Source organism: Salvelinus alpinus, chromosome 35 (assembly GCF_045679555.1).
Source record: "Salvelinus alpinus chromosome 35, SLU_Salpinus.1, whole genome shotgun sequence".
NCBI classification, from domain to species: domain Eukaryota; kingdom Metazoa; phylum Chordata; class Actinopteri; order Salmoniformes; family Salmonidae; genus Salvelinus; species Salvelinus alpinus.
Window position 1 is genome coordinate 14,942,128 of NC_092120.1, and position 14,490 is coordinate 14,956,617.

Genomic DNA, 14,490 nt, shown 5'->3' on the forward strand with positions numbered 1-14,490 from the left:
TCAAACCATTTTATCCCAGGAGACTAGTAATACATGGATGGCTTTCCCGTCTACAGTCCTTTAGGTGATGGGGTGAATGATGCAGAAGTTCCTACGATATACCACTGTCATGTTTCTCCCATCTAAAGGAGCAGAAAGCTGAGATAGCCCCTCTGTATGTGTCCAGACCATGGAGACGGTGACATATAGGAGTAGATCAGGTGACAGAATCCTGTGGGAAGTAAAGGGACAGGTACACAATCCCACACACATTCCTGCACGCACAAATATGCGCACACACACACAGTGAGTTATTAACATATCGACAAGCAACATGACAGGAGTGTGTGTATTAGCAGGAAGGACCCTCATGTGGTAATAGGAGGGGGGCAGTGGGACTAGAGAGGGACAAAAGGAATGCATAACATGGGAACAAAGCCAAGAGATAAAGTTCATGGGTGTGTAGAATTCCCTATGAATCCCCAAGGAAGCCCACTGTGTAAATGCAGACAATGGATTTGTGTCTTATTCTAGAGAGAGCTGTTCCCGGTTTGCCTTTAGCCACCAGATTCAAGGTACTGATTTCATTTTCACAATTGTATATTATAATTGAAATGAATTATTATGTAAAAATTGTTAAATATCCCAGTTTACTGTGAAGAATAGAATTGTGAACTTGGGCTACAATTCAGTAATAGGCCCACGATAATGTAATGAAATAAATGCATGCAATACAGGGAAACCTTTGTCACCCTTCAGTCAATACACTAGGTAGAGATAGTATGCCATCTACTGACCAGTCGTTGCCATTGTCGAAGGAACTGAATTGCAGCATGAGTAATAATGTCATATCATGAATGTTAAAATAATAATAATAAATAATAAAATATCATGAATGTTATCATTTAGCCTCACATTATAACAAAATCTATCAATTATTGCCTCCTGGGGGGCCCCCCCCCCAAAAAATACATTTCAGAAACCTGTGCAATCTGAGGATGAGGCAAGAGAACAGATTTCTTTGTTTGTTATGACAAAAAATGAAAACAAGGGTTTCCTGGCTCCAGGTAGATCTAGTAGGGTGGTTGGTTTGGTTTGTCCTTCATATGTGATAGACCTGTCTGAATTACTATACTTCATTTATCTTACCTATAAAAGATTGCTCAAGTATTTTGAAGATGTAATGATATTTAGAATTTCACTGCATATTCCTACAGGGCCTTCATGATGCTCTCCAGAAATATGGAATCATGAGGGACATTGATGTCTGTCAACTTTACCTTGCCAAAAAGTAGTCTTATCATAACTTATAACTATGGAATCAATAACTTAAGTATTTCAAATGAGGCCCTATTCATTGCAAGGCTGTGGACGTGATGTGACCTGTAAATTATAATTTGTTGGAAAATACCAATCATGTCAGTATAGGCCAGTATTATGTTATAGAAAATGCACAGAATGCAAATTAACAACATTTTATTGTAGAGGACTCGTCAATATTCCAGACTTTTCAAGATTCTCCATGCTGAGATATTTAACAAGGTATTGTAGCCAACATCACAAACAGATAATGATACTGCATACAGTTATATTAAATGTGGGAATGTGTGACAATCAAACACTAGGCATATCATATCAGAATAGCCAAGAAAGTACAAAAATATTTTCACATTTCCAATTCATAATGTCCTGTAAATGTTTCAAATTACCGAACTCTCCTACCATTCCCTCAACTGTTGCATAACAGAACTTTAGCTCCAAAATAATAAAATAACATATATTTCAGGCAAATAGTACCATCTTTATTTTCCTAAGCATATGCTATAACATTGCATTGCATGTTCTCTGTCTGAGTTTGTCTTGTTGTGGATCTGTGTTTTCCATCCTCAAGTGCACACATGCCTGTCCTGTTTATAGACTGTTCCCAGATCTGTTTGTGCTCTTGCCAAGTCCATTGCTGTCATTGTCAAGCCAAGTTTGGCATGACAATTTCACATGGAGTTGTTAAGAGAGCAGAAACAGGCTGGCACCCAGGCTACTGTCTTTACTGTATGTTTTCCATTCCTAGACGCCCTGGGACACCTAACCTGCCATTGGGTTCTTCTTCTGCACAAACACCAGATGAAGAGGCTGGAGGACTGCGTGGCTGAGTTGAGGAACTTGCAGCATCTCCACACTGCCAGTGAGTGAATAGGGATTCCACTGATACTGTACAGTCTAAGGCCCTCACATTTGACATGGTTATGTGAGGAACAACAGATATGACCAGTGGAGGCTGGTGGGGGGAGGTATAAGAAGACGGGCTCAATTTAATGGTTGGAATGGAACAGAGTCAAACGTGGTTTCCATGTTTGATACCATTCCATTCATTACAATGAACCCATCCTCCTATAGGTCCCCCCACCAGCCTCCTTTAGATTTGACACAGTATTGTAGATGAAAACTTGTTTGACAATTGCTTTTGCATCTTTTTTCCCTGAATCGCTACTCACAACAGACCGGACATCGTCAATATGTGGTCCATAACTTGCTATCAGTAAAGTTATTGGATAGAAGAGGTATGTCAACAAATATTGAAATCATATTGCAAAAATTGGAAAATAAGCAACTAACTAGTGAAACTGTTACAATACATTGCTGTGTCATGTCTGGGATCCTTGTTGAACCTAAAGTGATTCCCGGTTGACAGAGATGAAGCAGGAGGAGAGGAACAGTTCATTACAGCCGTTTAGTATAGAACACCATTGTGTCCCCCAGTTGGCAGCCGGGCAGAGACTCCTGCCAGTAGAGACTGGCATCTATGAGGAGGGATGACACCTTGCTCAAGGTAAAATACTGTACCAAAGAAGAAGAGCATTTGCCTTATATTGCAATTCACCAGCTTTTTTAATCTATTGACTTGAAAATTGAGAAAATATGCAATCAATTTGATCATTTTCATCTGACTTGCAGTTCACTATGGATCAAGACAACATTTAAAGTAAGTCACAAATAAGGGATATGGGTGATTATCTCGATACAAATTCTGCAATGTTACAATTGAATGTATGACTCCTAAAGTATTAAACGTTCTCAATGTCTATTTATATGCGCTTCTCTGTGACGCTTATCTCTGCCCAGGAGCCCATTCGGTGAGATAGCAGATCCCAGTGTGCACAGACCCATACAGAGATCCATCATGCAGTTCTCCACTGTGGACTGGAAGGCAATTTCCACCGCTGGGGGAATGGAACCAGCCAGGGGCCAACATCCTCACTGTCATGTTCGGATAACTGCACCAAAAACAAGAGCGGTGAATCTCAATTGTATTTAACCGATTCTTCATGTCCTCTCTCCTTGGCTTCTTCTCAAAATGCATTGGAGGAGAAGATCCCAGGGGAGGAACCTCAGATCAGAATCAGTTTTCTCATTACTACCACACAACAAACAGACACCCCAGGTCAATGTTACACAGTACATGATGACCTGGAGGAAGAACTCTGGGAGTCTGAATCCTCACTGGTCTACGTTAAGCACATTTCCCATGTGAGTGGAGTCTAGTCTTAGCCTGATGCCAGATCTGTTTGTGCCATCATGTCAATGCGGTGTCATACGAAACATTGTTTGGCATGACAAGGAGTGGCAAGGTTTGGCATGACTGATACAAACAGACTGACACCCAGATGAGTAATCTGTCATACAATCAAAAGCACAGAGACAGTACTGTGGTGTTTATTCTGGTGTATTGCAATCACAGTCATTTGACATCTTCGAAACATCAGTGTTCAACAAAAAAAAGCCACATTGTTAGAGGGATTTGCCAAATTGCCTTTTCAGGTTACAGTAACTTAAAAATAATTTTGTTCTTGGCCAATTCAAGCCACTTCACTGTATGTTTGGAAACAATGTCCTTTATCTATTAACTAGGGAAATTAAGGACATGAACAAACAGAATACCAATTAAATCTACTACTACTTCTTCTTTACATCACACTCCCTGAAGCACTTTCCATTATTCTTGAACAAAAACCACCGACATAATTATATTAGTGTACAATTTAACATTGGACATGAATGATGAAAAAAAAACATGGAATAAAAATTCAAAAAGCATAGACACTCGTGACCCTAACCCTTCTTCCATCGTGTGCAATAGTGTTGCATTGCTTTGGTGGAAAACAATGTCAGATCATCAATAAATAAGGGATCCTTTCCCATGGGTTCAGGCCTTAAGCTTGTGTGAAGCTCCTGCGTACTTCATCCCCAGGTTAACTGTTGGGCCTTACACGGCAGGCCTCCCTTAGACCTTCTAGGACAACAGTGTAGACCTGTAGTAGGGGAGACAGCAGGGTGTATAGGCATTGTGCACCTGTGTCGGACGTCCCTTACAGACCTCCTTCAGTTCTCTGTGGCTAGAGTGGTGGAGACGGGGCTGGGGGGAGGGGGGTCTGCTTGGTTGTCAGAGGTTGACGGGGAAGACGGAGAGTCTTCATTGGGTCCTACTGAGAGGTCCTGCATGGAGCCTGTCGCCGACTCTAGCGCCTGGCTCTGCTCTGAGAAACACATAAGGAGCCCACTGTTAACATGATGCCTTGTAACCCGACGCAATGGAAAGACGATTTAACCGAACAACCACTTTTGAAGCTGAAGCATCCTATTCAAAACCAAGAATCGTTTCGTAACCAATGTACAGTAGGTGTTTCATGTCATCCTTGGTCACTTAAAATGACAATGAGACATATACAAATTAAACAAGAGGGGACATGAAAATGTACGGCTCAAGAATATTTCTCCAATACCTTTCCTCTGTCGCTCCATCAGCTTGGCTGACTCTGCCTCGTGCTTTTCTCTCTGCTCCTGAAGCTGTTTGCAGACCTTCTTATGGGTGAACCAGTGCATTTTCTGGCAGGCTGGGGCACAGTAAATCACCTATAGGAACACAAAAAACGTTGCATGTGTTGGGTAAGAAGAGAGGCCCATGCATCGGATGCAAGGATACATAATGACAGATTGATCATTGCTATTGCAGGTCTATGAACGATGACAGTGGACATATGAATATAGCATTTGACTGTATTGATATGAGTTACCGTAGAAACGCGCATTGTGCCTACCATTTTACAGATGGAGCATCTCTTCTCTGCTCCCTTCTCCCCACAGGTGGTACAGAACTCCGCGTCCATGAAGCCCACCTGTCCTGTTATAGCCTGGGTCAAAACTGAGATGGCTGTAGGATCGTTACCCTGACCAGGACAGAAAGGGGAAATGGGAGAGAAAATTCTAAATATACACAAGATATACAGTACAAAATGACACTAATGGTCAAAGATTAAGCCTAGTCTTGACCTAAAAAGGTATTTTAAAGGGATTTCCTCATTGAGCATGCTTTTTAGTCCATGACTAAGCTTAATCATTGTCTGGGAAACCGGGCCTAACAGTATAAACGTTGAAAAGGTTATTAAGCCCATAACATGAAACTATTACGAGTGGTGCTTCACTCAAACTGACGTTGCAAAATGAGTCTATATTAAATACACAGACAGACATCACGAGAGAGAGCATGACTGTAAAAGCACTTTGTGACAAATATTGATGGGAAAAGAGGCGTCATAAATCAATTTGATTGATGACTGATTGACTCACGATCTCCACGGGAGCGATACTTCGGACCAGCTGCTGCAGCAGTGTGGCGTCGCAGTAGGGGAACTTGCGGATGCACTCTCTGATGAACTTCTCCTGGAACAGCGGGAAGCCGTCACTGTCCCGGCCCTTCAACAAGCTGTATGGGGACAGCAATGACATCTGGGGTTGTATGCATTGCAATACAGTACATATAACAATCAAAAACAGATTTAGTGTGTCAGAGTATTTCTACACATCATCAGTGCAGCCAGATATATGCATTTCATAGCAATTTCTTCCTTATCTTACCGACTTTTTGCATTGACATCCTCTGTCCGTCCAGTTTAATAAAAAATATCTATAAATAGTAATAATAATGTCCGGGAAACCAGCCCCATATGTATTTACATGTTCAAATGTGTTTACTCTACGCATGTCTGGGAAACCAGCCCATACAGTCCAACCCCCTCGCTCACCTCTTGATGAGTCCTTCCAGCTTGTCGTCGCGCTCCTTGAGGAAGGAGGCACACTTCTGCAGCACACAGCTGATGTAGTGCATCTTCAAGGCCAGCACCTCGTTCATGTCCTGCTGCTTCACACACTTCTCACAGATCAGCTCCATCACCCGCCGGCACTTCTCCAGGGCCTCCACCTCAGCCAGCACCGGGTTCTCCTTCACCAGAAGCACCATCTGAGAGAGACAGACAGAGAAGGGGGGGGTTCTCATTCACTATAAAAGGGTGACATAACAGCTCCATATGTAGGATGGATTGCCAAAGGTCACATAACCCACTATTCCCCAAAAAGCTATGCTTTATAAAAAGGTGACATAACGCACAGATAGGGTTATATTGGTGGTGGTCTGTCTTTGTGTTTTGCCTTTTACAGTTCTCCAACCGACTTGTCTTTAGTCGGAAAAGGTCTGCTTACTTTTGTTTTGCCTGATATCCTTGCTGGTCTGAGTGGTCTGGTGTACACATTACTTTGATCAAATATGCATCACTTAATATCTCACTCCAAACCCACTATTCCATATTGTGGCCCAGAGACAGCGGTGGTGGTATTTACCTTGACGGGGTTGAGGTTGGTGCTCATGATGATCTTGTGGAGGGGCCCTGCCAGTTTGGGGGGCAGCTTGGGCTCCTTCTCCAGCCCCTGGCGTTTGGTGTAATACTCCAGCTTGGCCCGCGAGAAGAAGTTGTTGATCACCGTCACACAGTCATGCTGCCCTGGGGAGAGGAGAGGAGATACACCTGGGTGAGAAACAAGTTCCCATGTCTCACTGTGACAGAGGTTGCATTCATAAGGCTCCAAACAGAATGTGCCCTAATGAACACGATCAGAATAAAGGGTGGCAATGCCAATATGGAGTCATTCAAGTTTATTCTACGTCACAGACATCACATACACTTCCTGTTATGTGTGATATCCTTACTGTACTTACCGACAAACGCAGCCATCTGAGATGCTGTTCGCCCGACGGAGTTGACCACATCTGTCTCCGCTCCTGCATCTAACATCATCCAGGTGATATCAGTCTTACCTAGATGGCAAGGCGGGGAGAAAAGAGTTACCGCACACAGTCAAATTAATGAATTCAACATGGGGCACCCTGATCCACACAGGGATATCCTTTCTCAGCAATATGAACAGTGAGAAAATATGCCTACCTGATAGCCCGGCGAACATTAGTGCCGTGTATCCATGCTCGTGTTCATTACAGTTCACATCTGCCCCATGTTGCAGTAGCAGCTTGCACATGTCCGCCTTGCCCTTGTATGCAGCGTGCATGAGGGGAGTCATCCCATTCTGAGGAGGAGAAACAGAACTGTCAGTAGTGTATGTTGTAGATATGCATCCTTTAAGTAGCCTATTATAGACAAATGATGCTGAATTAAATCTACATATACATATTCCTCATTGTACAGCATTGTAGAGTGCACAATACAGGACAATGAGGTTGCGGAAAATAGCCTTTGCTAAACTGTGGAGTGCCTGGACTGGACTGCCTGCCTCTTGAGGAGAAGACATAGGCAATGTTATGAAACAAAAAGAGACATGCTGCCTGTGGTTTCCTTACTGTCCAGTTTGCAGACAAATTATAAGGAGCATAAATCAATCAAAAACGAATGTTACAATAGAACATCGTTGAAAAACCGAACCTCATCCAAACAGTTGACTCTGACATCCTTGCAGCCCAATAATCTTGAGGCTTCTTGAACATTTCCTGAGAAAAAGCATCAAAGGTCAATCATTACTTGTACATGCATGCTGTACCTTCAAGGGATTGTATTGCATTGAAAGTTATGAACACTGCCACAAGTTAACCAAGGCTTGAAACAACCAACAGTTGTCTTGTCTAGAAAACTGTTTCAGCTATTTCATGAACTGGCAGCTAGCTAACATAACGTCTAGTAGTACTGTACAATACTAACGCTAGCAGATAAGAGATTGTTATAACTATCTGTACTAGCTTGGCTAGCTAGCTACAGTAGTTAGCAAGTTTCCTTCCAATGCAACTTGCTGGATTGAGCTATCAAGTTAGCCATATAGTCACCATCATTAGAAACATAATTTAACCCATTACATAACGTACTAGTTAAATGTGAAATCGTACAGCAATCTCAGATATCTTATCTAGACTACAGTAACAAGCGTACTGTCTAGCTAACTAGCATTAGCATTAAAGTAAAGAGGATTTACCTGCAGCAATAACTACGAATAATTCCCTCTCGGTGGAAGATAGATCTCCCTTCTTCGGGGCTGACATATTGGCTATAATTGTGTGTAAAAAAAAAAAACAGTCAACGACATAAGACAAATATGGATAATTATGAGTGAAACTAAATTATAGACTATCACGTTGTTTGGTTTTCATTCTGAAGATTTCTGGCTGGCTGTTGGGGTTAAACTGGTGTTTTCAGACTGTACCACGTGTTTAGTACAGGGGTGGGCATTGAAATTCATATTAATTCATTCAACTTTTTCTCTTCCATTGAAGACATTAACACAGAAAGTAAATAATATGTATAGATATTATTGCAGTATACAAAATGTCAACACCTTAATTATTTATCATAATACGAACTGCTTTCAAAGCCCATTCTCCCCCCCTTTCAACATTTGTTAGCAGTTCCACGGAAATCTAGAAAGTTCATTCTTGATATGTTGAAGGGCTTAGACAGTACGTATTTTATACATTGTTCCTCTAGCCGTCAGTGTTCTTCAAAATGTTTTAGTGAGGTATAATTCATCACATTTATCCTTAAGCACGAGTACATTTTCATAACTTGAATAACAAATGTTAAGGTGTTTTATTGAAAAGCAATAGTGTTGTTTATTAATGTCCAAATTAGAGGATAAAGGTTAAAGATTCATTAGTGTCATAACCAGTCATTATATGCTCCCATTGTTTCAAAAGTATTTTTCCTCATCAAAAAAAAAAATATTTCTTTACGGCGAACAGTTTAAAAACTGCAATGTTTTTGTAGGGGTTTACCCTACACAAATAGATTTCAGTTTTGAAACGACAGTAAAAGTGCAGTAACTGCAGTCCACTGTGGTATTTTGGAGCAGTAATTACAGAATAACTGTAGTGTACTGCAGTTATACTGCACTCTAACTGCAGTTACACTGCAAAATTACTGCAGTAAAAAAATTCATCTATTTTTGGACATAGTATTTGCAGCATACTGCACTCTGATGTCAATCTTTTTTCGTAAGGGAATATTTTATGTGAAATGTCTTACAGTGCAGCCTAGTCCTAGTAAACCTCCAGAGTGGCGCAGCGGTCTAAAAGGCACTGCGTCTCAGTGCTAGAGGTGTCACTGCAGACCCTGGTTCGATTCCAGGCTGTACCACAACCTGGCCGTGATTGTGAGTCCCATAGGGCAGCGCACAATTGGCCCAGCGTCGTTCGGGTTTGACCAGGTTAGGACTGTCATTGTAAATAAGAATTTGTTCTTAACTGACTTTCCTAGTTAAATAAATGATAATAAATAAACATACACAGTATCTGGTGATTAAAATAACACTTAGGTTATCACTTGGCTCAGCCATCACACATTTCTTTAGCTGCATTTGCATATGTGAAGTCATCATTTCAAGACGACCAATCAGGTAAATTGAAAACCTATTTCCCTGGACTTGTCCCTCCTTGGAATCCTACACACCTGTAAAACGCCACAGTCAGTGTTTTTCATTCAATGATAAGACTTCTTACTTTTCCAACTCGGATACATTTGAGTCTGATAATTGCTTTGTTCGAGAGGATAAAAAACGAATATCGACAATGGTTTGCGGAGGATTTGTTTGCACGAAGAATTCCCTATGCGCTCTGAACATACTTTATGTTGTAAGTACCACGCATAGATGTTTCCATAGGGGTACGAATTGTTTTTGATGATCGGCTATTAATGAAAGTACTAAAGCCAACATGATTCTAGTCAAGAATGATATAGCCAGGGCAAGAAGGCTGTCATGCAAATTAAGTCGTTGTGACACCTATCAAAATGATAGTAGGCTACATTCCAAACAGTTGCCACAATGTCTCTCAGTTAATGCAAAGTCTAAACTATTGGTTCCCAACCAGGGGTACTAGGACCTCTGGGGGTATTTAAGAAGCCTCATGATACCATAAGCCTACTTGTAAAATGTACTTATGGGATTACTTCAGGGTTACTCGGGCAGAGCAAATTTATGTTGGTGGTACAGTAACCGAGAGGTTGGGAACTACTTGTCTAAACCATATCTGTATAGTGTGATAAATTATCGTCATGCAATTAATGTATAATATAATCAAAATACTCAATGTGTTACTTTCTAAATGTCTTAATACATATTGTATTAAATGTATCTATTTATTTCATCTTAACATCTGTCTAAAGACTTTAATCAACCTGAAGGTTGTAGCCTAAATATGAGATGGTGTTGACTTTGCCCACATCAAAGAAATCAGCATGAAGTGTCCTTTTAAGTGCTTTTCCGTTCCTAGTGGACTTCTGTCGTCACTTTGTATTGTGCTTGGTCTTCAGATGGTGAGCTTGCTGCTGATTGGCGTAGCTGCTTGGGGTAAATGGTTTGGCCTGGTCTCCAGTATTCGGGTGGTGGCTGGAGTCATTGGCGTGGGCATCTTCCTGTTATTTGTGGCCTTCGTGGGCCTCTGTGGAGCCCTGATGCACCACCAGGTCCTGCTGTTCTTTGTATCCTTCAATCAGGAGTACAGTGAAGTTGCCCCTAGACACTGAACTTCGGTCATGTTTTTTTGCATTTTCCCAACTAATGGTTAAGATTAGGATTGGGGAAGGGAAGCTGATCCTAGATCCACTCACTTTTTATCACCTTCATGTGATATGATTGGTTTTTTGTGGTTGTAATGTTTTTATTCATGTCCCCTATCATTACATAGTTAAGTGAATACAAACTACAACACAAGACCTACTGAAACAGAGGAGTTGTATACTAGAGGATCTTAGTCTCAATGTGTACCCAGACTATTCTTAACTGCTATTGTCTCACTTTATGAACAATTCTCTTTCAAATACACAGCCTAGCATTGCCTAGTTTGTTTCCAGAGGGTTGTCACATGTGAGCTTCCTTAATTGGCCTCAGTACATGATTATCCTGTTCCTGGTGTTCATGGTGCAGCTGTCAGTGTCTGCCGCATGTCTGGCTATCAATAAAGAGCAGCAGGTACGTGACAAAATATTATGTGTATAATGTGATTCATGACCACTTAATCTGTAGAACACCTTAAATAAATACTGGAGATCATTCATACGTTCCTTCTGTGTCCTGTATTAGATATATAGCAAATGGATAAGGCACAACATAAATGGAAAGTGTGAATAATTTCCAGTTGATCTCAAAGAAGCACTCTGAATGAGGCTCTGGTCACAGAATTCAAATCTCCCTGCACTGCTTCATCCATTTCCCCCACTTTAGAAAGAACTCCTAGAGGTGGGCTGGAACAAGTCCGAGGCGACTCAGAAGGATGTGGAGAAAACTCTAAACTGCTGTGGCTTCTTCCATCCAAACTATAATGGCACCTGTGACGCGGTAAAGACTCTGGCTTGTTATCAGTAAAAACGAGCAACATGTTTGTCAGATAGTGATGGACATATACCTTCAATTATGTCCTGTCTACTTGCTTCCTCACACTACAGGACTGTTTCTCCAACCCATTATCCTGCGATCCTTGTGCTCCAATCATCCAAAGTCATGCTGAGGAGGTTTTACGCTTTGTGGGTGGGATTGGATGCTTCTTCAGCTTCACAGAGGTTAGCAACCTGCTGTAGCCTCATATCAATGCACTGGCAATGGGTAGAATTTGCTGTGTAACATAGGAATCCCACAGCCTTTTACTATGTAAATTGGAACTGAAAACAGAACACTTTGTAGTGGGGACTTTTAATGTCTGCAGTTTTTTTATTATGTCTTCGACACACTCTACATTTTAGACTTTTGATTTGGACTTTTTGGCTTCAGAAATGATTTCAACAATTCCAAATCTATTGATATCTACACTGAGTGTACAAAACATTATTAACACCTGCTCTTTCCATGACAGACTGACCAGGTGAAAGCTATGATCCCTTATTGATGTCACTTGTTATATCCACTTCAATCAGTGTAGATGACAGGGAGGAGACAGGTTAAAGAAGGATTTTCAAGCCTTGACACATGGATTGTGTGCCATTCAGGGAGTGAATGGTCAAGACAAAATATTTCAGTGCCTTTCAATGGGGTATGGTGGTAGGTGCCAGGCTCACCAGTTTGAGTGTCAAGAACTTTGACGCTGCTGGGGTTTTCATGCTCAACACTTTCCCATGTGTATCAAGAATGGTCCACCAGGACATCCAGCCAACTTGACACAACGTTTGGACACATTGGAGTCCAACATGGGCCAGCATCCTTATGGAACACGTCACACCTTGTAAAGTCCATTACCCAATGAATTGAGGCTTTTGAGGGCAAAAGGGGGTGCAACTCAATATTAGGAAGGTGTTCTAATGTGTTGTACACTCAGTGTATATTGTGCTTTAGTATTAATTTACTCACATATTCAGCCATATTTTTTTCCCATCTAATTTCAGATCTTGGGAGTGTGGCTAACGCACAGATACAGAAATCAGAAGGATTCCCGTCCAAACTCTGGTGCATTTCTATAACTAGCCTGTTCATAAACTCAACTTTGCACTGTCATGCATTTGTATTTAGATTTTTGTATTTAGATCCTGTGATTTATCTACGACTAATGTTTCCAATTCAGATATTTCCATTGCTATGATAATATAACTATGCGTTGATATATCTAATACTATTGACTGTTTTTTTGACAGTTAGTGAAAACAAACAATTTGAATCTTGAGTGATGGACACTGAAATTGAGAGCAGTTACTTTAAGGTTAAATTTGACTGAGGTCACTGATTGGAGTCGTGATCAAATGTCATACGCACACCTTATGCAAACAGAGCACAGGCAGAGCGTAATGTTTCCTGGTAAGCTGTCTGTGGATTCCCAGTTTCAAACCCGGCTTTCTTTGGGTACCTACACAGTGCCGTCTTTGTTGCGTGTATGGGGGGTGGTATTAGATGTCACACGGGATGCCAACAGATTCAGCTTTTTCAGATTCAACTCTACTGAAGTTTAGATAGAGTTGATCACTTCACAGGACATGCACCAATACAAACATTATGCTTTTTTGTCTGTGTTTCTAAACGGTTAGGCCATATCATCCTATTCATTTGAGATCTGAAAGCGTCAAGCATTACACAAACTGATTTCGTATCAGTTCATATTACAACCCATTTCTAAACATCTAGTTTAGGCTATTATCACTCACACTGACAATGTCACAACCAAAAAATACAATTCTCAAAATGAGATTCAGGAAGAAAATAATTTACTGAGGTGATTTCTTCACTGGAAATGGGGTAGTGTGACTTCAATGCTTCATCAACTCACACTAGTTCAACTGTTCTCCAGCGAACATTGGGGTTTGCATAGAAACTTGCCTTGCCCCATTTGGCCAACCCCCTCTGAGATCTACTTTAGATAGAGCACAGTGAGTTGCAATGCAGTCTTATGACCCAGTAAGAATATGTAACTCAGTGCCATATTAGTCACGCCTAGGGTACATTCCTGCCTTTCAAACAGGATAGGAACCAGGAACCGACTGTGTATTCCCTTTCATTCTTCTATAGGCTGCCCAACCTGTTCCTGAAGGCATCACAATACGTAAATCAATCTTAAAGCTAAACAATGTTAAAGCTAAACAAACGGGCTCTTGTATTTGTATGATCAACTTAGCACATGTGGAACAAATGTGAGCTGTTCTGTGATAGTAATGTGTTGCTAGTGTATAGTGCCACCAGCTGTCAGTGGTAACATGTTTCACCATGCGAATGACCGTTGTCAAGCCCATAGGCCAGTGGTCACCAACCGGTCGATCATCAAGCATTTCTGTAGAAAAGCTAACGATAAAGGCTTTCGTTCCGTTTGTTTGTGTTGCGCTGTTGGCGGTATGTGCACTTGATTCAGAAGCCCTGCGCACCGGGAGGCAACGTGTTCCAATTTCGAACCATTTCATTTGTCTAAAAAGACAAACTCCACCTGACGGGGAGATCTGGGGCTAAATCGAGTGCGCCTACTGTGCTGGCCAATCGGATAGCTCAAATCGCCGTGCTTTGCAGGCTTCCACGATCCCAGCCGCAACAGTTGAATACTATCCGACGTAAGATTTCATAACGTTCAAAACCATGACTACATAAACTGTCAAAGAATACAGCAAAGAGCTGCTGTTTTATGACTGAATTAATGTAACATTTTTGATTCAGCACTGTCAATCTTTATTCAACACTTGCAAAACAAAACGCGCTTCTCCATGCTTTCACTCCCGCTGTATTTAT

At 41.3% G+C, this 14,490-nt stretch overlaps 2 protein-coding genes across 2 annotated transcripts; one reads left to right on the top strand and one right to left on the bottom strand.

Moving 5' to 3' along the window:
- Positions 1-3,674: 3,674 nt before the first annotated feature.
- LOC139564300 (ankyrin repeat and MYND domain-containing protein 2-like) lies at positions 3,675-8,493 on the bottom strand. The gene is made up of 10 exons (XM_071383705.1): positions 8,284-8,493; positions 7,743-7,807; positions 7,251-7,389; positions 7,025-7,123; positions 6,649-6,809; positions 6,057-6,271; positions 5,602-5,737; positions 5,073-5,201; positions 4,758-4,887; positions 3,675-4,511 (listed from the first exon to the last, which is right to left on the bottom strand). The coding sequence occupies exons 1-10, from the start codon at positions 8,348-8,350 to the stop codon at positions 4,357-4,359; spliced, it is 1,296 nt and encodes a 431-aa protein (XP_071239806.1). The 5' UTR covers positions 8,351-8,493; the 3' UTR covers positions 3,675-4,356.
- Positions 8,494-9,702: 1,209 nt separating this feature from the next.
- On the top strand, positions 9,703-12,783 carry LOC139564536 (tetraspanin-13-like). Its single transcript, XM_071384133.1, has 6 exons — positions 9,703-9,934; positions 10,614-10,781; positions 11,191-11,271; positions 11,524-11,637; positions 11,745-11,858; positions 12,675-12,783. The coding sequence occupies exons 1-6, from the start codon at positions 9,872-9,874 to the stop codon at positions 12,747-12,749; spliced, it is 615 nt and encodes a 204-aa protein (XP_071240234.1). The 5' UTR covers positions 9,703-9,871; the 3' UTR covers positions 12,750-12,783.
- The last annotated feature ends 1,707 nt before the right edge of the window (positions 12,784-14,490 follow it).